Source organism: Macaca fascicularis, chromosome 9 (assembly GCF_037993035.2).
Source record: "Macaca fascicularis isolate 582-1 chromosome 9, T2T-MFA8v1.1".
Taxonomy (NCBI): domain Eukaryota; kingdom Metazoa; phylum Chordata; class Mammalia; order Primates; family Cercopithecidae; genus Macaca; species Macaca fascicularis.
Window position 1 is genome coordinate 114305791 of NC_088383.1, and position 23500 is coordinate 114329290.

General features: G+C 41.0%; 1 protein-coding gene across 3 annotated transcripts in view; it reads left to right on the plus strand.

Moving 5' to 3' along the window:
- The window catches only part of SORCS3 (sortilin related VPS10 domain containing receptor 3), a 621240-nt gene extending 604613 nt beyond the window's left edge, over positions 1 to 16627 (plus strand). For all 3 annotated transcript variants that reach the window (XM_005566376.4, XM_074000806.1, XM_045361488.3), the window contains exons 23-27: positions 4582 to 4713; positions 6957 to 7056; positions 8075 to 8180; positions 13692 to 13852; positions 14690 to 16627. In XM_005566376.4, coding sequence (XP_005566433.1) covers positions 4582 to 4713; positions 6957 to 7056; positions 8075 to 8180; positions 13692 to 13852; positions 14690 to 14754 — 564 coding nt within the window. In that variant the 3' untranslated portion in view covers positions 14755 to 16627. The remainder of the gene's footprint in view (positions 1 to 4581; positions 4714 to 6956; positions 7057 to 8074; positions 8181 to 13691; positions 13853 to 14689) is intronic.
- Positions 16628 to 23500: the final 6873 nt, after the last annotated feature.

The window sequence follows — 23500 nt, forward strand, 5'->3', positions numbered from 1 at the left end:
AGCAGCTCTAAGCTAGAGGCATGGCCAGCATCTCTATGGGGCAGAGAGAACAGTGTAATTCACGCTATCCAGGGACATGAAGACTTGGCACAGATTTGCAACTCAATAAATACTTGTTGAACTCTTGGAAGTCTTTGGAGAGAATACTTGAACTGTGTTTGCAAGGATAAATGTCAGTTAACAGGGGCAGGATGGTGTTTGAATGAACAGCATGTGCAAAGTCATGGACTATTTAAAGAGTACATCACACTTTGGGAGGCTGAGGCGGGTGGATCACCTGAGGTCAAGAGATCAAGACCATCCTGGCCAACACGGTGAAACCCTGTCTCTACTAAAAGTACAAAATTAGCTGGGTGTGGTGGCGTGTGCCTGTAGTCCCAGCTACTCGGGAGGCTGAGGCAGGAGAATCACCTGAACCCAAAAGACAGAGGTTGCAGTGAGCCGAGATACTGTGCCACTGCACTCCAGCCTGGTGACAGAGCGAGACTCTATCTCAAAAAAAAAAAAAAAAGAGTACAACATATCTGGGAAATGGAAAAGAGTTTGGCATAGCTAGTTTGTAGGTTATAAGGGCAGGTGCAGCTAAAATTGAGCTAGGATGCTTATGTCATATTGTGTAGGGTCTGAGAGACCAATAGAAGCTTGGCATCTATTCTGAAGGCACTGGGGAGTATTTAAAGTATTGTTTTTTTATTTCAGTAAGAGAATAGGTTTATATGTCAGGAACCCATTCTGGTGGCAATGCAGAGGACAAGCTGGGGTAGGAAGGGAACATAGTGGGGGAGACATTTCACAAAAGATGACCAGCTAAAAGATCACTGAAGTTATCTAGGCCAGGAATATAAGGTGCTCAAGAAGAAGAGGTAAAGGCTACTTAAAAAGTGGAACAATAGAACTGGTGACTAAGGAAATGTAGTGTGGGTGAGAGGGAGAGAGAAATTCTCTGATGACAAGAGCTGGTAGGAGATGGCCTTACATTAATCAAGATAGGGACTGTGTAGGAGAAGCACACTTGGGAAACAATAATGATTTGACTTTTAATATAAGTCTGGAGCACGTGAGAAACAGTTGGGTGAAGATGACCAGGAGGATTGAAAATATGGATCTGAAGATGAAGCAGAGGTTCATGCTGGAGGGAGAGATGTAAGAGAAGAGGCTGTGGAGGTTGTTAGGCTCTCCAAAGAGGAGTTGGGGAACGAGGCAGACATGCTGCTGGTGGTTCCCCAAGGCAGAGGAGAAAGATCCAGGAAAGACATGGAGAAGGAGCTGACAGAGAGGAAGAAGAATGAATAGAAGAGAATGACATAGGAGCGTTCCTGTATGGAGTGGTCTATAAGAGTAACTACACTTCAAATCTTTTTACAAAGAGACTGTTCATAGAAAGAGATAAGAATGAGGGCCGGGAGTGGTGGCTCATGCCTGTAATCCTAGCACTTTGGGAGCCGAGGCAGGCGGATTGCCTGAGCTCAGGAGTTTGAGACCACTCTGGGCAACACAGTGAAACTCCATCTCTACAAAAATAAATTTTAAAAATGTAGCCAGGGATGGTGGCGCATGCAGGTAGTCCCAGCTACTCAGTGGGCTGAGGCAGGATAATTGCTTGAATCCAGGAGGTGGCGGTTGCAGTGAACCGAGATTGCTCCAGTACACTCCGGCCTGGGCAACAGAGTGAGACTCCGTCTCAAAGAAAAAAGAAAAAAAGAGAATGAGACTGTTATGTATGCTGTGTTAGTCTGTTTGGGCTGCTATAACAAGGTTCCATAAACTGGGTGGCTTATAAACAACAGAAATGTATATCTCACAATTCTGGAGGCGGGGAAGTACAAGATCAAGATGCTGGCAGATCTGATGTCTGGTGAAAGCCTCTTTCCTTATTCAAAGACAGAACCTTCTTGCTGTGTCTTCACATGGTGGAAAGGGCAAGGTGGCTCTCTGGGGTCTCTTTTATAAAGGCACTAATCCCATTCATGAAGGCTCCACCCTTATGACCTAATCACCTCCCACGTCCCCACCTTGATACCATCACATTGGATGTTAAGTTTTGACAGATGAATGGGGGTGGGGGGTGCAAAAACATTCAGATCATAGCATATGTCTTTGGTTGCAAGGCATCCAGAATTGGGTTGTATTATGTATGGTTATATTCATTAAAAACATACTAGCTTTTTAGGAAATAACTTGGTAATTGCAATAATAATCATCAGTCCTTTCAGTTGATTCTCAGGCCTCAAATCTCACAAGGACCAATCACTCATATGTCCCTTTGGTTGGGTTAAATGAATCTAGATACATTGCTCCAAGGTCCCTCTAAGGGTCTTGATGGACTGACGCTCCCTGACATTGTTCTTTCCTGAGACAAAGGGTCACACCAGTCAAGGCATTAATAAACTCACCACCCCACCCCTTCACTGCATTGGGTGATTCTCTGCATTTCACCCCTTAGTCTGGCGTCCTGAGACTTGCTTTAAGGTTAGGTGAAGGCCCCCAGCCTTATGGACTTGGGCATTGAGACTTAATGCTACTCAAGATCATGCTTTGAAAGGATGCTGAGGCATCTAGCTCACCACCTAAGGGTGTTAAGAGGATGCCTCCCTGGTTGGTGGACTCTTTAGGCTTCTGACTGCTGCTTCTTACTTCCCTGCAGGCTGGCTCTTTCACTTTTCTTTATCACATCCCTGAGAGTTCACTCCAATCTGTAAGCTTATTCCAAATAGGAATCAGAGCTGAGCAAATGGAAAACAACCAACCCCTCCACTTCTGTTCAATCTTCGATCTAGCAACTGTTTATTTAATTTTTACTCTGTGTCAAGCATTCTTTGGAACAGTGAGACCCCAGACAGAAATATCTGGGCAATCACACCATAAGAACCTGTATTAGTCCATTCTCAAATGGCTATAAAGAAAAGCCCGAGACTGGGTAATTTATAAAGAAAAAAGGTTTAACTGACTCACAGTTCTGCATGGCTAGGGAGGCCTCAGGAGACTTAACAATCATGGCACAAGGCACCTCTTCACAGGATGACAGGAGAGAGAAGAGTGGCAGAGCGAAGGGGGAAAAGCCCCTTATAAAACCATTAGCTCTCATGAGAACTCACTATCATGAGAACAGGAGGATGGGGAAACCACCCCCAGGATTCGATCACCTCCACCTGGTTCCTCCCTCAACACGTAGGGATTCTGGGAATTACTATTCAAGATGAGATTTGGGTGGGGACACAAAGCCTAACCATATCAGGGTCTATCTGAGAAAAGACTGCACCAGCCAGATGTAATCATGTGTCACGGTGGACATGATCTATATCTCTGAAATGCAGTGGACGTGGTCCTTTGGAGGTGTTTGGGGTGGGAGGCTAACGTGGAGGAGATCACTGCAGATAGAGGTAGTCAGGGGGCACTTCTTGGAGGATGCGGGTATTTCACCTCATTCACAGATTATATATTTGGATTGGCAGAAGAGGTGGGGGGTGGTGTTCTGGATAAAAGATCTTCAGGAGACACACGGGAAGGAACAAGCTTACCCTTCACGGGGGAGAACTCTGCATCCTGTTTTCTTTACAAATTTGCCTTCAGACAGAAGCTGACTTTTAAGTGTTTATCACAAAAGCAATATCATTCATTTACTAACCACTCAGGAATAGAAAAATTCACTTGTGTTCTCAGCCTCTTAACAACGTTTAGTATTTTGTTATTTTTTTCTTCTATACATTTGTATTTTTATAGAGTTGTAACCAAAGAAATGTAAGGAAATAGACTGGAATGCAGCTATCATAAGTATTTTTATATGTTGTCTCATAGTACTCATTATCATCTTAATGGTAGCATAATATTCTATGATTATACCAGTATTTACTCAATTTTTTGGAATACTGGAGGTTTTCCCATTTATTTGCTAGTATAAGTAATATTGTATTTTTTCCTGCGTATGGCTTTTCCTATATTTTGGATCATGTCTTTAGAACAAACTCACCAATTTACAGTTACTGACTGAAGGGTATGAATATTTTTATGGCCTTTAAATTAAGTCTTTCAGAAAACAAATTGGCAATATGTATCAATTTCTAGCACTGCCAGCGCCAAATGAGGGAACTTCCTTCACTGCAGTCTTACCAATATTAGCTATTACACTTAAAAAAATCCTGCTTTAATAAGTGAAAGCAAGTGTTGCTTGGCTTTCTTTAAATTTTCATTTTCCCATGTTTGTTTATGACTTCTTTTTCCTCATTTGCACCCAGCCTGTGTTTCAGCCAGACATTCTAGCCCTCATAGAAAAAATGGAAAATATGAGAGGAACTTTTGCAAATGTTCCCAGCAAATAATGTTTTAAAAATCTTTTGTAATACCATTCTAGTTTCAGTAAAAATGTATGTAAGAGCAGAGGAGGTGGTGAAACTAATAATGTTTTACCTAGCAGATCTAAGGGAAAAACTGAAAGAAAGCCTGAACGTATATTGGAGCCTGTGCCTAAAAAGCTGCATTTGAAAAACTCATATGAGCCCTCTGGCAGTGCACACTCTGCTCTTGTCATTGATTGGAGGAGGGCTGGTTCCTCCACAACCTCTCTTTGTCTGAACATCTTTGCAGGTAACCAGCGTCCCAGAGGACCAGATCCTCATCGCCGTGTTCCCTGGCCTCCCCACTTCAGCAGAGCTTTTCATTCTCCCACCCAAGAACCTGACGGAGAGGAGGAAAGGCAACGAAGGGGACCTGGAACAAGTAAGTGAAAGCAAATCTGGCTGGGACCCTTGCCTGCACCCTACGCCCTGAGAGGGCACAAAACTGTTTTCAGCAAGAAAGGGAGACAGGCTCTCTTCCATTGCCCCAACAGCCAAGGTTTTGAAGAGCAATCACCTTTACCCAGAGTAAATACAGGTGCAAATAGACTGGAGCATTCAGCTACTCAGGAAGGAATGGCACCCCTGGCATTATTCATTCCAATGTCTGACATCCCTGTGCCAGCTCATGTCTCCCTCCCAGTGACTCCTCCTGGGGTACAGGGGAAGGGGAACAGGAGAGAGAGAGAGAGAGAGAGAGAGAGAGAGAGAGAGAGAGAGAGAGAGAGAGAGAGAAATTTGAATTTCCTTGTTTATTTCTGGGACTATGTGCCTCTTGTCTTTAAACTGCACTAGCCCCTAAAGATCCTGGCCGATTTTTAAGCTCTGCTTCTGGGGAGAAAGTGAACTGCTTTCAAACATGATTCTTTTGGAGAGGGATGTATTGCCTCACTTTACTTTAAGGAAGCAACATTTCCAAAAGGGATTGTGATTTACTGTTCTTATCAAATAGGCATATAGAACTATACTGCGATCTGCACACTGTCCTGGAAGTAAAGGGAGTGGCAGGACTTGTGTTTCTCCTTTTCATCCTCTATTCCTCCTGAGGTCTTAATGTCTGCACTGTTTCACCCTTCCTTTCTTTCTCATGATGCTAAGTCAGGTGAAGTAGAAATAAGTGAGCATGAGGCTGCAGAAAATTGGCATGAATCACACACATTTGCTCCCATATGAGGTAATCATTGTACAGACATATTTTGTGTCCCTCTGATACTCACTGGCCGTCACCCCATCCTTACAGCCATCCACAGACCTTGAGCAGTACAGATGTGATTGCAGTTTCTCTGAGAAATAATTTCTTGCATTGCAGGGTTGCATATTGAAGTTGGCCAGAAATAAATTTAGCTTCTCAATGCATACATCACTTTTACAAGATCTCTTTATTCTGAAATAGCAAGTGGCATGTGTGAACTATATTTGGAAGCTACAATATCCATCCATTTAGATAAATAGGTAATTACAGTGATGAATAGCAGCTGTGATATTAAGGCGCATACAGCGAGATAAGAGGGACAACAGCCTAAGTCGGCCTCAGCTTTCATGTGGGAATTACAGAGTGATTAAATCGATGTTATGTGTTCTGAGACTTGCTAGGGAAAAGTAAAGAACAAAAATTATCCCATAAAAAGGAGGCAGCTTCTGCTTTGATGTTTGCTTCCCATTGTCTCTAAGATAGAAAACGCAGAGGAGTGGGCTGGGAGTATATGTGCCTGCTTAAATCCTGGCAGGGGCCTACATCCCCTGTGTGTATGACTTAATCAGATTACAGAGCTAATGATGGGTTGAACCTCTTTCATTGGAACCCATAACAGGTCTTTTTAGAGTGTTATAAAGGCACGGATAAAAGAGCAGTGAACTAGGAACTGAATGAAACACCTATGTCTATTATAGCTCAAACTCACCAGTGACTGTAGGCATGCCTCTTACTGTCTCTCACTCTCCTCTCCAGAATAGGCAAATATTACCATCTATAGTTGTTTCTCAGTACACACAGGAGAATGGTTCTAGGACTTCTGATATACCAAATCTGTGCATCTTCAAGTCCTACAGTTGGCCCTGCAGAACTTGCATGTAAGAAGTTGGGCCTCTGCAACATGGTGAAACCCCATCCCTACTAAAAATACAAAAAGTAGCTTGGTGTGGTGGTGACACGTGCTTATAATCCCAGCTACTCAGGAGGCTGAGGCAGGAGAATCGCTTGAACCCAGGAGGGAGAGGTTGCAGCGAGCCAAGATCATGCCACTGCACTCCAGCCTGGCGACAGAGTGAGATTCCATCTAAAAATAAAGAAGAAGAAGAAGAAGTAGTTGGGCCTCTGTATATTCTGTATATGCAAGTTTCGCATCCTGAGAATACTGTATTTTCCATCCACATTTTGTTGAAAAAATCCACGTAGAAGTGGATCTGCTTAATTCAAAACTGTATAGTTCAAGGGCCAACTGTACTTCCTTGGTCTCACAAGGCTCCAAGGGCTGTGAAAACCACATTGATAAATATGTCCCAATATCTTATCCCTAATTGAACCACGGTGACTTTTTACCTATTGACCTTCTCATTGGTTTCTTATTCCATGAGGGAGCATCATTGCATGTCATGTCACCCCGTGCATCCTGTCTTTTTTTCCAGATTGTAGAAACACTGTTTAATGCTCTCAACCAAAATTTGGTCCAGTTTGAGCTGAAGCCGGGGGTACAAGTCATTGTGTATGTCACACAGCTGACGTTAGGTGAGTGCCACTGGGAACTGGGGAAATGGGAAAGATGATTTGTTATCCCAGAGAGAAAAGGAGGAGAGAATCATGAAACCCTGCTCCATAATGCCTGAAATTGGCTTTGTAGAAGGGTCCTTTTTATAGTTATGGGTTCAGAAGGATGTTCACATCAGTCACATTGTTCTGAAGGCATCCTACAAGAAGACTTTCTTAGGAGTAGCTTTGCCGTTGAATCCCTAGATGGTCTTGGAGAAAACCTACAATTTCCTTGGGTCTTAACCTTATTCATTTGTTTGTTTGTATATTTCTTTATTTTGTCTGTGGCAAATGGGATTATATTGGATAGTCCTCTAGCTCTCTTCATGCATATGATTATTTGATTTTATGAATCTTGGATGGTAGGCCACAGAACTTTAAAACTCCCTTCTAGTTTACAATGTGTGAGTCAAAGTAGAAACAGGAACAAACTCTAGTTAGCTTATTTATGAAAAAAATCTAAAAAGGCGTGTCCTATGGGGCATCTACTTTGGGCTCTCTGAGAGAACCTGTTTACTAAATGGTTCTTAATAATGTCAGACTTTTCCAACGTGTAGGTCACAAATATGCCCATCCAGTGGGTTTTTATCAGAACAGAGTGAAGGAGGAGAATGAAACACTGCATTAGTACTTAACCCAAAATTTCAAATGGGCTCCCTGTAATTTTGGTGACAGGCATGCAGGCTATCTAAGGGAAAGAGCTCTGGAGACTTTATTCCACTCCCCTGAGCTGGACTTACATTGTTCAGTTTAGACCAAGAACTAGCAGGTTTCCCCAGGATGAACAGAGAAGTTTACTTTCCCTAAGAAGCTGTACTCAGGTGCCATTGTCATCATTGAAGCCAGACTTTCTGCACCCAGCTATCAGGCAAGGGAATTGGAGACTAGATATAAGGATGGAGATCAGTGGCCTCCTTCCTGCAATGAATACTCCCTCCAGCTAACAGCTTCCAAGTGATCATATGTGTTCTTTTCCTTATCTGTTCTTCTTTCCCAGCTCCATTGGTGGACTCCAGTGCTGGGCACAGCAGCTCAGCCATGCTTATGCTGTTATCAGTGGTATTTGTTGGCCTGGCTGTGTTTTTGATCTACAAGTTTAAAAGGTATGTGCTATTATCATTCAATTTAGTAGTGTGGCTGGGGTCACTGCAAATGATTCTTCCTATAACTAACTTTACTAAACTCATCACAAGAATGTGGTTTTAATTCTCCTTGAACTTCTGTTTGACAATGGGTAAAAGCAAGAATAGTTGAGGGTCATGGAATAAAAGGGTTTGAGACTCTGAGCTCTATCTATTATGATTTATAGGCATAATGAATTAGGTAAATAAAGACTGGCCCATGAAATCAATTTATTATCTTCAAGAGAAATGTAAGGGGTTTTCAAACCTCAATCAAATTTCTAAAGTAAGGTCTTCTATATTCAGAAGATCTTCCTATATGGATCAATATCCATTCAGGTGGTTAAATAGAGAAAATGCAGCTAAAATCTGATACATGCATGTAGAGACACCAATGCATTTTTTTTAATCCCCTGTTGCAGCTATTCAGCATCTCTCTTTAAATTTGCATGCTAAACATACTCAACTATCGTCCCTCTCCGTCTTTTTCCTATTCTAAAGGGAAATTGATTAGGAGAACAAAACTCCACGTCTTGAGAAATTATTTTTGAAAGCCACAGAAGGGGTGATATAACAAGATACTTATTAGAAACGTAAAATTGAAATCAATAATTTTGTACCAACATTCAAATTATAACTTCTACTAGGATGTATACTAATTAAGAGAATAAACTCTGAAATAAGACCCAATTTCAACTTTTAGCATTTGTAACCTTGGGCAATTGTATTTGCCTCTCTAAGTCTTAATGTCTTCGTTAGTAAAATGGGAATAGCAATAATATTTTATAGGTTTGCTATATGACTTAAATGTCATAATGCGTGTAGGTGCTATACACTAAGTAATCAACAAAGCTACACTAGTATAAATAACAAAGCACATGCCTGCCACAGATGCCCTCTGTGCCATAAACTGTCACATAATAGGCCCTCAGAAATTTTCTCAGTGGACTAGAAATGTGCTTCCTGGGAAGCCTGGGTAAAGTAAAAATGTCATTAATTATTGTCAGATGAGTTTGAACGCATCTTTTAGTCCTGGAGTCTTTCCAGGAACTAAAGATAATGCTTTTAGGTTTTCGTAGAGATCAGTGGTAAAGGTGCCTGACTTTTCCTGCCCCCCCCCCCTCCTCCTGCTTATGTCTCCTTTAGTGGCTATTTCAGTTGCTTAAAAACATCAGTTTAATTCAATATACCTCTCAGCATTAGCCGCAGCAGCAGGGATTCTATCAACACCCTCCGCACTCTCTAGAAGGACAGAGTGAGATTCACCTTCCTACTCAATTTATAGACCAGTATGTGAGTTCATGTCCTCTTGGATCAAGACGTGTCAACCCACATACCCCTGTTCCCTTTTAAAGGTGGATAAAATCTTTATGTCACAAAGTGAGAAAACGTTCAATATAGAAACAGCCTGGTTAAGACAACACCCATTTATTTATAGATGTACTTCAATTATATGCAAAGAACATTTCACTTTTCACTCAGCCAAGAATTTGATTGTGGGGAAGCCTGGTGGTTGCTGGGCGTGACAATCAACTAAACCAAATGTCTCATCTCTGACTCCCAGAGCAGCATAGTTGCTGAGGACAAGGGCCAATAGAAGTCCTGTAAAGAGGCTTTTGTGTCAGATCGATCCAAAGTAAGGATACTTAAGGATCACTTATACTGTGACTTGGAAAACTTCTGTTGTTTTTTGTTTTTGTTTTTGTTTTTTAGAAATGCTGTTAAACTCCTTAGACGGTCAACTTATTAATGTAGGCATCTCTAAATCTGTACACTTTAATAATGAATCCATGCCAGCTAATGACATCTCCAAAAAACTTCTACGTTTGTAGTTCCCAGGTATCAGCCCACCTTTTCTATATCCCTGACAGTGAATCATGCAGCTGAGGCCACAGGAAATAAACTCCAGTCAAACTGGACAATAGCAGCATCAGTTAAGAGTAGTCATCAGTTAACCTTTACTTTTCTGTCTCCTTTTCTTGGAAGTTTTACTGCCAATGCTCAAGCCGTTTGGTTGAAATTCTGTTGGATTTTCTTTTATTTTTTTGTTCTGCTTTCCCCACTCATCACATGGAACCCCAGTAATGGCAACATGAACTGCACCTGGCTTGCAACAAGTACAGAGGTCAGGTTCCTAGCCCTGGATTCCCAGAGTCTCCTTTGCTTCTTTCATTACTATCCAATAGAACTTTCACAATGTTTAAAATGCTCCATCATCTGTACTGTCTAATATAGTAGCCAGTGGTCTGACTGAGGAACTGAATTTTAATTATATTTAACTTTAATTAATTTAAGTGTAAATAGCAACACCTGGCCATTAAACGCTCTGTTGAGTAGCACAGTTTAGTGTAAAGACATTTCTGTTTCTATGTCCAGATCATTGGCCATACTGAGTTTCCAGATCCAAAACTTCCTCTCTGTAATTGCCAGTATTAACACATTAAGACATTCATTCATCCTACAAACATTTATTGAGTACTTCCTGTGTGCCACGCACTGGAAATGATCTCAGTATCCCAAGTGGTTACATGACATGGAAAAAGAGAATAGAATTACTATGAGCCCCAAGCTTCCTTTAAATGAATATCACCTGACCTCTCGCAGTCTATCTTGCTCTTGGATAGTGACTGCTATTTTCTGATATCTCAAGTAATATAATTAAAAATCATGATGAGATGGCTTTTCTTTCTGAAGACTGCCTAACAAGAATTGTTTTCCATAACTGAGTATCTGCTTTTTCTCTATCCAGGAAAACATTTGAGCTTCTATATTCCTTCCAGTCTTTTTTTAGTAGGGCTTTCCTTATAGTCCAAAGCCCACTTTGCTGTCTCTAAATTTCCTCCTACAGGCTTCTAACACTCATAATAGATGGATAAATGGATACAAATGGATACAAACTGCAGTTGAGATTTTTTTTTTTTTTTTTTTTTTAGAGGGAGACTCGAGCCTATCTATATTACTCCTCTTATTTAAACCTGTATGAATGTTGGTCCAAGACATGTCTCTTGATCTCTTCATTTTCCACATTCCTTGTATGCCGAAGTGGAGTTCAGACTTCTATTCTCAACAGTCCCACACACGGATGTGTTAAGAAATGAAAAGCAACTTGACAAATTTTTTAAATTCTGCAAATTGAGATACAAAATTTATTCTCTTCCAACCATCCATTGCAAAAAGATGAAAAATATGCCAGTTTTTAGATGTGTTATTTGGAAATTGAAATAAAGTGAATAATCTCTATAAGGGCAAGTTTATCCAAATCCTCATAGGTATTGTGAGCAAAGCAGGAAAGGGGAGGCAGTGGATCTGGTTACACCTGTGTAGTACACAGACGTATGTGATCAGGAATGGTTTAAGCACCCCTGGCACCTAATAATATTACATTTGGTCCCAACCTTCATGAGCAATACGTACTTTTATGGTTGAGAGGAATCTAAGTTATTAGACTGTATTTTCATTCATATAAAAAAGAATATAAAGGCCAACATTAATTTTTAATTATACGCATTTAGAGAGCCTAGTGTGCTGCCTCACATGGGTGCTGTTCACTTTGGGTTCTTGTAAATTATGTTAAACTGGTTTAGACCAGTAGGGGTCATGGGGACACCTCCTTTAATGTATGGAAAGCAAACATTAAAGACTAGAAAACTGAATGTAAAAAATAATTAGAAGCCAGTAAGTGTTTTCAACCTATTTTCAGATTTTTTCTTCTGAATTAGCTGCAGGAAACCTGTGTTAAGTGCTTCCACATTTTGCGTAATTTGGAGTTGGAGCAGATAGGGGAAGGTAGAAACTTGAAAATACCACTGCTTGGCACAAGGACAACAAAGTGATTTTCCTTTAGAGATGCATAGGATGTCCTGGATTGTGGTATGTGTCCGATGTCCCAAGTTTCAATGATATCTGTGCTAGTAATTGGCTTTGTGAAATGTCTAGACTTTAGTCTAATTTCCTCATCCTTTGATGAGGTAAGAGGGGTCTCTTCTAGAAGTGATATTCTAAGATAAAAATATAATCTTTTTATTGATGAATATAATATAGTAAAGTAGAAAGAGCACAGGATTTAAGGTAATTTATTCATTGATTCAAAAAATGCTTAATAAATGTTAACCATGTGCCAAACACTGTGCTAAGTCAGGTGGATAGCGGAGAGGATAGAAAACATAGACCTTGCCTACACGGGGCTTTTAGTCCAGTGGGACAGAAAGACAGAAAACAAGTCAATAAACATTGCCTATGATATCACCCTAAACCAACACCATATTTATTTCTTATATAGGCAGTGTCCCATTGTTACATGTTTATAATGAAAAGTTGGATGGTCAGGGGAAGCCTCTCAGAGATGCATGTAAGCCAAGCTCTGAGAAGAGCAGAGGGGAGTGTGTTACAGGCAGAGGGAACAGTTGGTTCTAAGTGGCCAAGGTGTTGAAGAGCTGCTTCTATTAGAGTCTTATAACTCAAAATTTGGGTCTCCAACTGATTAGCAGCATTAGCATCACCTGGAAGCTTGGCAGAATTGCAGAATCTCAATGGATTCTAGACTTACAGAACCACAATTCACATTTTAAGGAAGACTTGGGTGATGCTTAAGCATGTTAATGTTTGAGAAGCACTGAATTAAAGGAATACAAAGGAGGATACCGAGGCTGGAACACACCGTGTGTGAGGAGATAATGAAGATGGGTCAGAAGATGAATGCCTCAAGAAGATTTAAGTGTGAACCCGCTCACTTCTCCAACCCCAAGCTAGTCTGCTTTGTGTTTCCAAACCCCACCTACTACTTTTGTGTCTTTGAATGGAGCTATTTAGCCTCTTCTTCATCCTTAATCACCTCCAAAATCCAAAAAGAAGCAATTGTCATCTCCATTGAACAAATGAGGAAGCTATCAAAGTATTTAAGGTACTTATCCCATAAGTGATGCTCTGAAAATTGTAGCAAAGGCTGTGAATATATTATTTCTTGACTATTTATAAAGGAAGCCAGTGTGAATTGGTTAAATTGATGCAACCTTAGAAATAGGTGTCTTTTCAGTCTCTACACACTTTGAGTCTTAAAGTCCAGCTCCTTTAAAAACTTAATACCAGGTAAATATTTATAGAGTTTTAGTATCTAACTGCCCTTTTGTTTATATCTGCTTGTTTTTTTTTTTATTATTATACTTTAAGTTCTAGGGTACATGTGCATAATGTGCAGGTTTGTTACATATGTATACTTGTGTCATGTTGGTGTGCTGCACCCTGTTTTTTACCCACAGGAAAAGGTGCATTCCTCAGAGAGTTCTGTGGTTTACATCTTCCCTGGCATCTGGGTTCCTGGCTGGCTTTGTGTTCCTTGAACTCGTGGCCGCATTGTCTCTGGGGTTACCAATATCTTTCCTGACATGGACCCTTCCTACTAATAGCTACTTCCTCTTCTTATCCCCCAGGACTTCCAGCTGCCCAAGTTTGGCATGCCCTGTGATCTTAATCTGATTTCGCTCCTGTCCCATGTAGGAAAATCCCTTGGATTAACATCTATGCTCAAGTCCAACACGACAAGGAACAGGAAATGATTGGGTCAGTGAGCCAAAGTGAAAACGCCCCGAAAATCACACTCAGTGACTTCACGGAGCCTGAGGAGCTGCTGGACAAAGAACTGGATACGCGGGTCATAGGTACATGCTCCTGCTCCACTAAACTCCTCTGTCCTGTGTCCTCTAAACACTGGCCCGCTTCATCTGTCCTCTATACACTACTGGACTGGAGGGTGGGGACAAACAACTACCTATAGTGACAGAATCATGTTTTAAATTTGTCTGCCACCTCTGGCCACATGAAATTGGTAGATTTTTTTTCCCTTAGAAGTCAATCAGGGTTGGAAGTACTGAAGTCTGAGTGGGGTAGGGATGAAGTCAACTGCCCATTACTGTTGGGATTTTTCTTCTTTTTCTATAAAGCAAAAGTATTCTATGTCCTTACTAATAATTACATGACTGTGGAATCTGGCATCAGATAGCCCTGGGTCCATTTTTCTTGCTCTGCTAATCTACTACGTCTGTGACCTCTCTGTGCCTCAAATTCCTGATCTGTGAAATGGGAGTAGTAGTACTTATGATTCGTTTCTATTTCTGTGTAGTACCTAAAAAAAAAAAAAAAAAAAAAAAAACACAATTCTAAGACTGTTGTGATAATTACATGCTGTTATGTCATTAGCCCAGTGCCTGCCACATAGTAAGTTTCAATACACATTGGCTGTTACTGTTGTTCAATAGAATGTAAGATGGCAGTCAATGTCTTGATCCCACCTGTGTGTTAGTGTAGGAGGTAGCATATGTTAAGCATGGATGACATACGCCAGTGAGCTGATAGGTAAGGATATCCAGGTGCCTTTTAAATAAATTCCTATTAAGCACCTCTTCTAGGTGGCTTGGTATTTAGCAGTGAATAAAACAAAGATCCCTGCCCTTGTGGAACTCACATCCATTTCTCCCCGTGTCTTCTCTTCCCTGCAGGAGGCATTGCCACCATTGCAAACAGCGAAAGCACAAAGGAGATCCCCAACTGCACTAGTGTTTAATGCCAGCAAGCCACGTGGTCAACCACCTTTCCGACTTTTTATTTTTGATGATTACTATTACTATTATTATGGAAAAATAAAAATGTCTTTTTTACCTTTTGTTTACCAAGGGCCCCTTCATAAATAGCAGGCAGATGCCTAGTTTTGGGAGAGAAGGGCATTCTTAGCTGATTGAAATGAGACAAAGGGAATAAATGGCTGTATTTGTGCTAAGAGCAAAGGATGCATCTTCCCACAGCCTCCTCGCTTTACTCTGCCATTGGTAGCTTAAGGACTTTCTTTTTCCTTGTGGTCTCCCTTTTTTCAAAATTTAAGTTGGGTTGGCTTTTTGTGAACCTCTCATCCCCACAGCAGAATCACCAACGCTCTCCCCTTCCCCCAGCACACACATATACAACACAGATCATTTCCCAGTTAGATCCGCAGGAAGTAGGTTGGTGGGGGTGGATGTAGCTGCAGAAAGCGTGCACAACTTTGTGAAAGAGGCCCTGCCTTGTGCATGTCCATAATGAGGCTACAGATGGCTTATTGTATATAATTACAATGTAAATAGCTTTTTATTTCCTAAGAAATAATTTAATGTTTAGTAAAAAAGAAAACAGAAAAAAGAAAGATGCGTGTGTTGGCTTACGCACTGGCCCTCAGAGCTGACCAACCCGCCAGGCCTGCTGGATGCATTGGGTTTGGATGCTCTCCTGTTGTCTGTCACACTTAACTCTTGCATCTCCTTGTCCATGCCATAGCTGGTTTCTACTTATGTATATAAAGGGGGGCGGGGGGAGGGGCTTCTCTGGGGCAATTGATAAAGGAAGGACTCCAGTGACATCATAGAACATGGCAGTCGTTTTGTTCCAAGAATGACATGAAAGGTGAAGAAGAGGAGGCCCACTAGAGAGGCTTCATACTGAGACCCAGATGGGGGAAAACAGCTTCCTCTCTGAAAGGAAAAACTTGATATTTATCAGTCTGAGAAAATATTTTTTTTCTAAAGAAGGCAGCCAGTCAGTAGATCCTAAAATGATAATCTGTTTTTCAATTGGATTCTATGAAAATGTATAATGCTTGTGGTGAATTCTCAGGCTATTCTGAGCTCAGAAAAGTCCCCTGGGCACTAGGTAAAGCCCAGTGAATGTCTCTTGACATGGGAGGAGTTAAAGAGGTTAGAAGGGAGGAGGCATTTGTGGAATTATGAGTTCATGTAAAACTCTCCAGGCCAAGTAGGGGTCTAGCCTTTAATGATATTAGTCAAAGGCAATTTTAGCAAAGCTGTGCTATTTGCTTGTCAGATGTACACAACTTCCTTAAAGTCAAATGTCTGCCTTCAGTTCCCTTAAGGTAGTTTTTGCCTCTGGGGTGAGTGACTTTCAAAGCCTGTTAGCTTTTCCAGCACCTCAGCCCCTTCACACATTTACACATACCAGTTTTTTTCAATAGGGTCACGTTAAGCCATGCTGTAAGCATTATTTTTATTTTCAGGCTTAGCCTGAGCACACTTATTTTTGAAAATGATATAATGTATATATATGGGAGGAAAGGCCACATTTTGTACCTGTTAATTTTTGTGGGATGTTGTTCCCATTCTTCTTTGTGAGACAGAGAGAATGTGATATAGAGAAATCTGGCTGGCTACAGCATAGATCAGTATTAGGAATATTTCTAAAGATCCTCCTTTTTTGTTTCAAGGGTTAAATGGGGCAGACAATTGCAATACTTGTACTAAACACTGGAATACAAATGCATGAGTCATATCTATATATACAGTATATGTACATATACTGTTCTTGGTTTTATTGTTCCACTTGAATATTTCTACTGTAAAAAAAAGACAGTGGTTTTGAAATTGTTGAAAATAAATGTATTTTTGTACATCAAAGCTACATACTTGGCTGAATTTTCTCTTTGGGGAGTTTTCTTTATCCACTGTATCTATAAACTATTGCTACAGTGATGCTACATGGAAAACAATGAATGACTTATAACAACAGATACTTGGTTTTTGCTCATGAATCTTTAGGTTGGCTCTGGTTTGGCTGAGCATATCAGGACTGACCAGGCTCTGCTGGTCTGATCTGGAAGGAGGTTTCAGGTAGTTTGAGTCTGCTCCATGAATTATCATCGTCCTGGAATCAGCAGCTACACAGGGCCATGTTTTTTCATGGTGGATTGTAGAATTCCAAGTGGGCCAGTAGAACAACCCTCTGTCTCTAAGGCCATGGCTCAAAATGGTCACTTTATTTATCCTCATCTACATTCTGTTGGCTAAAGAAAATCGCACAGCCAAGTTCAACCTCCATGGCTAGAGAAATAGATTCTTTCTACTCTGGTACTAGGTACTATAATTGGAAACAATAATCTGATTTACTCTGCCTATTCATTTTCCACTGCCCCATGGAGCACTTTCACTAAATGAACTATTTGAACCCATGTCACAGATTTTCATTCACATATATATGGCTGGGACCTCTGAGCAAAGGGCTTTGTAATTGCAAGGACTTTGAGTTTGATATCAGTTCCCAATGAGTGGTAGAGATGACGGAACGCCAAGTCAGGTATGAAGACTTAAGCAAGAGAAATGAAAAGGAGAAAAACAACACGTGTCCATTTTTTTTCCTTCTTCCAGCTGTTCGATGCATGAAACCAACAGCAAATATCGTTTTTTGGTTCTTTGCTTATTGGTGGCTCTTCTTCACCAGGTAAATAAGGAAATGTAAACTGGGCACCCAGAATAAGGGCTGTAAGTTGGATGTTTCTTCTTATGTCTTTAGTGTTTAAAATATGTGATAACGTTCTATGGATCTAAGAAACCGGAAATCATTTGTTGATAATTTAGTTGCATATTTTGGAAACTGGCTCAATCTTCTGGAATCATATTTTCTTCACTTAAATTGAAGATAAAGAACTAAACAAAGGTGGTTTTCTTTTGATTTGGGAATTTATTTTAAAATGATGTATAATTCTTACTATAACTTTTCTTGAGTTATACTCACCTTTTGAAAAATTTATGTAAGTACCTGCCTCACATATTGAGAATATCACTTAAGTATCTCAAAAAGAAGCAGGGGATGTTCTTGGTCTAAGTGCCTATACTTCTTTTAGGGATTTTTACAGTTTGGAGCTTTCAAATAACGTAAAATGTCTATCATTTCTATCCTAAGCCAAAGATGAATTTTCTAAATGCATTAGTTTTTGCTTCCTAATGGGATCTGAGTTTTTCTTGTAAATTTTATGCCCAGGTTGGTGAAGTTCCTTCCCCAGATTAAGAGAGATGAAATAAAGCAGTAAGAAAGTGTGAGTCAGTTGGGTCATTTGAGTAAGCCATGGCTAAGAATATAGCCTCTGTATTCACCATCAGCATGATTTTGTTAGATTTCTCAGTAGTAGACTGAGGCAGAGGCAGATGGCAGATAGTGTGGTTGGCTTTGCAGCGATTTCCATGCAGGGTTTCTCACCAGTGTTGAGGACACTCTTTGCATCAGAATTGTCTTTAAGTGAATTCTAAACCTAATAACTAGGCCCATAGAAGCACTCCAGAACTGGACTCTTCCAGTATTCTCATGTGCATGAAAATTTGAGAATAACTGCCTTATCTGCCACTAAAATAGTTCAGGAATAGGTATTGGGTAAAAGTCACCTCCTTTGACTCCTGTTATCATAATACAAGGTACCTTAATCTACAGAAGTGAGAACAGCTTCCAAATTTGCTCATTTCTTCCTGGGCAACAGCTGCAACTTTGAGAGCCACTCAATGAGTTATCTGGAACAAAAATACACTGTGAGTTAAGGTGGTGACAGATTGTGCCTTGGAAAGAATACTCTGCTGGAAATGAGTAGATCTCTAACTTTCAGCAAGTATTTCTGGACCCAAGTACCTTATTTGTAAAAGGAAAACACTTCATGGCCTGCCTTCCTGGCTTGTTTTGATTTCCAGAGGCGTGAAAAGCACATTGCCAATTCCAGAAGTATGGCAGTGTTAGGAGAACTCCCTTCTGCAGAGCAATAAACAGAGAGGAAAGTGATCCAAAAGTCACAAAGCAAGGTAATGCAGAGATGAAGATGGTGTCCAATGTTTATTATAATAAGGCAGGATCCTTACTACCACACATCTCCCTCAAAATGCAAAACAGATTGAACTGCACGTCACTGGACAACAGCGGAGAGCCTGATGGTAATGCCAGTCATATGGCTCCCATATTTGTAATGTCCAGAACAGTTTAGAATCTCATATCCCAAGTACACTCATCCTTCAGTGGCTCACAGCCCTCCTCATGCCACTGCCCTCCGAACCTGCCTGTTGAGCAGCTCATGACCTGACACCCTTGCTTCTCCCACTGGACTGAAATGAAACTGCTCAGCAGATAGCTGCTCACCCCAGTTCCACCTGCTGGGCTGCTCATATTTTAAAGTGATGAGCCTTATTCAGAGGGAAGAAGGCCAGAGAACAACATAAGCAATAAGGATACCTCATCTGGATTATACCACATCCTGCCAAAATTCTTTTGTCTGCTCCAACAGTACTGCCAAAGAGGACCGGACGTAACCCAACCATGAATTCCCAAAGCACTATGCAACGTGATGTTCCTCAAGCTTTAATCACCATGTTCTTCACAGTAGCAGAGTGTCCTTCAACAGGCTCTGTGCATTTCTGACCATGTATCATGATGAGACATAGGTTCATTCAGAGATGAACCAATGGAACATTGTATACAAAAAATGGGGGAGAACCTCAGTTAAGAGTTCAATTTACTGGAGACTAAAACTTGGATCCATCACTTTTCAATTATCTAACACTCAGAGGGGTAAAATGACATCATCAAGGTACAATTTCCTTATCTATAAATTACAAATAATGAGATCTACTTTCCAAGGTTGGAATCTAGATTAAATGAGAATTTGGTTAAAGACACAAACAATAAATGGATTCTGAGAAGTGCTAGTTTTATTGTGCTAGATCTTTGCCCACATAACACTATCTCTGGCCTCGAGTTGTAAAAATTATCCAAGTGGTCTCACTTAGGGCTGTACCTGCAGGGAAAAAAATTCAGATTTACCTAAAGAGACATGCTTTCTCCATCAGTTCCCCTTCAGGAGGAAGATAATTTTGGTTAAAATTTACTACTTACACATTGATCCCAAAAGTCATTGTGTCTTTTATTGCTTTTTAAAAAATATGACTGATCTAATGTTGCTTGGACCATATGGAAGGGGCAAGAGGTGGACTCTTCTAATCAGGGTTGCCAAGAATGCCTCGTAAAGTCAATGACTGGAAGCTCAGTTTCTAAAACATGTTCACTGCAACCATGTGTGGGTACCCCGGACGTAGCCATGCTAATGGGACAAAAACACTTTGGCTTTGCTTGTTTATGTTTTTCAGCTCAGTTATTAATAACATAATTTGCATCTCCTTCACTGCCCCTTCCCATACAGTGCTTTTATTTCATGAGGACATGTGCAGTCCCAGGTCCTGGGGTCACCAACTTGGGCTCCTTTGTCCACACACATTGAAAAAATATCTGATAAACAATGACTTGTAAAAATATACCTCTTAGATAACCAGAGATGCTAAAGGCATGGTTTCCCAGTGCCTTCCTTGAGCTGTGGCTCAAGGAGCGCTGTTCCAGAGTACATGCAAGATCCAGATTCTTTACAAAATGCCAGGGAAAGCAGGAAAATAGATCATGACAGGCACACATGCCATCTGTCATTACAGCTTAGTCTCTGGGGAACAATGCTGTTTGCCGCTATTAAAAATAAACTAGATAATGTGGAGCCCTCAGTGATTTGCTCCTGAGGAAATGTGTGGTCTGCTCCCCAAAGAATAGAGACTTCTTCGGCGGAAATGTCTGTGCCCAGTGTCCTACATGCAGATGGCTGCTGGGCTCCAGGGATACTCTTACCACCAAAATAGTCCCATTTCTCCTCCCTGGGGCCTCTCCCAGAAGACTCTTCCTACTGTGCAAGGTTTTTCATTGCTTACTCCCATTTACAAAGGGTTATTGCTGTCAGTATCCCAGGAACTGGCTGCAATTAGCAGTCTGTCCAACCACAGTGCATGGGGAGAGAAGGAGGACGCTGTGGTAGCAAACAGAGAGCAAATAGGATCGTTTTTCTTGTCACCATTCTGTCTTTCTTGGTTTCGAGGTAGACTCACCTGGGAAGCACATAATTGTCTCCATAAACAACACACCTGGTCCTTGGAGTGCCAGAATGGTTTTCTTGCACTGTCCTTCCAAAATCTTATAGTTCAATTAGAGAATTGCTGGGTTTCTTTCATTGGCAACTGGAACTTGTCAAGGGAGTGGGTATCAAAGGAAGAAGAAGGGAGAGATGGGTCTAGAGAAATAAAGTTAATCTTTGTCAGTTATGAAGCTCTACTTGACACATTTGCATTTCAACTTGTCAATTTCAGAGTCTCCTCTGTGAAGGGAAATGCAGATGCTCCCCAGATTTCTAATCTATTTATAATAGTAACAAGGCAACTCTAGGCAGCGTGTGCTCATCATGAGCTAATCATCCTCTGCTATGCCTTGTGCCTCCTAATTAGTGGCATGTTGGTTGCCTACTGATCAAATTGGAGCCTCATCCAGGCAATAGGCATGGGGAAGGCACGTATGGGAAGAAGGAACACTGAACCCAGTGGAGCTCAGATCTTGGCAGGCTTTTTAATAACAGGTGGGCTTCACACCTTGTCTTGAAATCCATCCTTTCTAAAGAGGCAGCACCATGTCCATGGATGCTAACAGGAATATGGCAAGTCTCCAAACACATGTCTCCTTTGTGTTTAGGAGCTCTCCATAAGGAGATGCTGTCCTTCCAAAACTTCTTGGCTCAATGATATAGACCAGCAGGAGGCATCAAGTAGAAGAAAAATAAATATTTAAATGTGCGTCTGTAACTGATAATGGGGCAAGGCTGCTTTCATTGATTTATCCATTTTTTCTTTAATAGAATATTTATTGAACACCTACTTTCTACCAGGCTCTGTTCTGGATACGGGGGATACATCAGTGGCCATGACACATTTAAAATAGGGTGGCCATATAATTTATCATATACGCATTGGAATACATTTGAGGATGGATGAGACATGATCAATAATTACTCTGGGAAAAGTAGCATGAAACAGGGCTGTCTCAAGCAAACTGGGAAATGTGGTCAGTCTGACTTAAAATCCAGAGGAACCATTTATCCAGTCAGAGATGTGTCCATGTTCCATTTACCCTTGAATTGGCATTTTTCCCCTTTCAAATCCTGACCTATGAGTGAAAATTCGACTCTTTAAGCCCCAAAACTATATTTATGGAGATCTCCCATCAGCTTTGGTGTCTTCTGAGGACCTCTCATGGGGGTGGTAAACCCCAACATACCCAGAGGTCAGTGAGCACAAATCGAGATGGTTTTTGAAAAAGTCTTTAAAATATTGTATCAAATAGGGTTCTTAGTTGCAGAAAATAGACACTTATCCTGGCTAGTTCAAACAAAAGGAATTTATTACAAGGCTATCAGGAACTCACAGAATCAGGTTTGAAACACTTAACTTGGAAAGAGGCGGAAGCCAAGATAGCTTTGGAAGGATGAAAATCAGGAAGATTGGGAATATTTTTCTAGCAGACAGCATCTTATCAGACCTCTCCTCTGGGATGAGTGAACTGCAGTCATTTCTTCTACCTTTATGTTACTGAAGATTAAAAATTCCAGGTAGGTTCCCCAACCGATAAAGTTTAGCTCCCATGCTCACTGCGTGGGCAATGAGTGTTACAGGCTGCATTGTGTTCCTCCAAAATTCATGTGTCAGAACCTTTAACTCCCAGGACCTCAGAATGGGATTGTATTTGGAGAAAAGGTCTTTAATGAAGTGATTACGCTAAAATGAGGTCATATGGGTGGGACCTAATCCAATGACTGGTGTCTTTATAAGAAGAAGAAACTAGGACACAGACAGGAAGGTCATAAAAAGATACAGGGAGAAGATGGCCATCTTGTAAGCCAAGGAGAGAATTTAAAACTTATAACTTCCAGAATTGTGATGAAATAAATTTCTGTTATTTCAGCCAGCAGTCCCCAACCTTTCTGGCACCAGGGGTGGTTTTTTTGGAAGACAGTTTTTCCACGGACAGGGGTGGGGGAGATGGTCTCGGGATTGAAACTGTTCCACCCCAGATCATGAGGCATTAGTTAGATTCTCATAATAAGTGCGCAACCTAAATCCTTTGCAAGCGCAGTTCACAGTAGGATTCATACTCCTATGAGACTCTAATGCCATCACTGACCTGATAGGAGGTAGAGCTCAGGTGGCAACGATCATTTGGCCGCATTAGAGTCTCATAGGGGTGTGAACCCTCTTGTGAACTGTGTATGCTAGGGATCTAGGTTCCTAATAGGCCAGGGACTGGTATAGGTCCACTGCCCTGGGGATGGGGGATCGCTGGTCTACAGCACTGTTATGACAGCCCTAGCACACTAAACAGTGAAGAAAACGATTAGGGAAGAAATCCCTAACTATGGCTCTGGCTTTTGAAGTAGGAGTAGAAGCATTTGGACTTACTTTTCCTCTTATACAACATATACTATAGGAAAAGTTATCTTCCCTATTCCCACCTAAGGAAATAAGTGCATGGTTATGAAGGCAGAATGGATGCTGGACAGAGAATGAATGTCCACTACAATAACTCCTCAAGTGATTTTTAAAATCACTATTCTTTGAGTATTTGTTGAGCATAAACTAAGAAACCAAGTGGCTGGTACTATG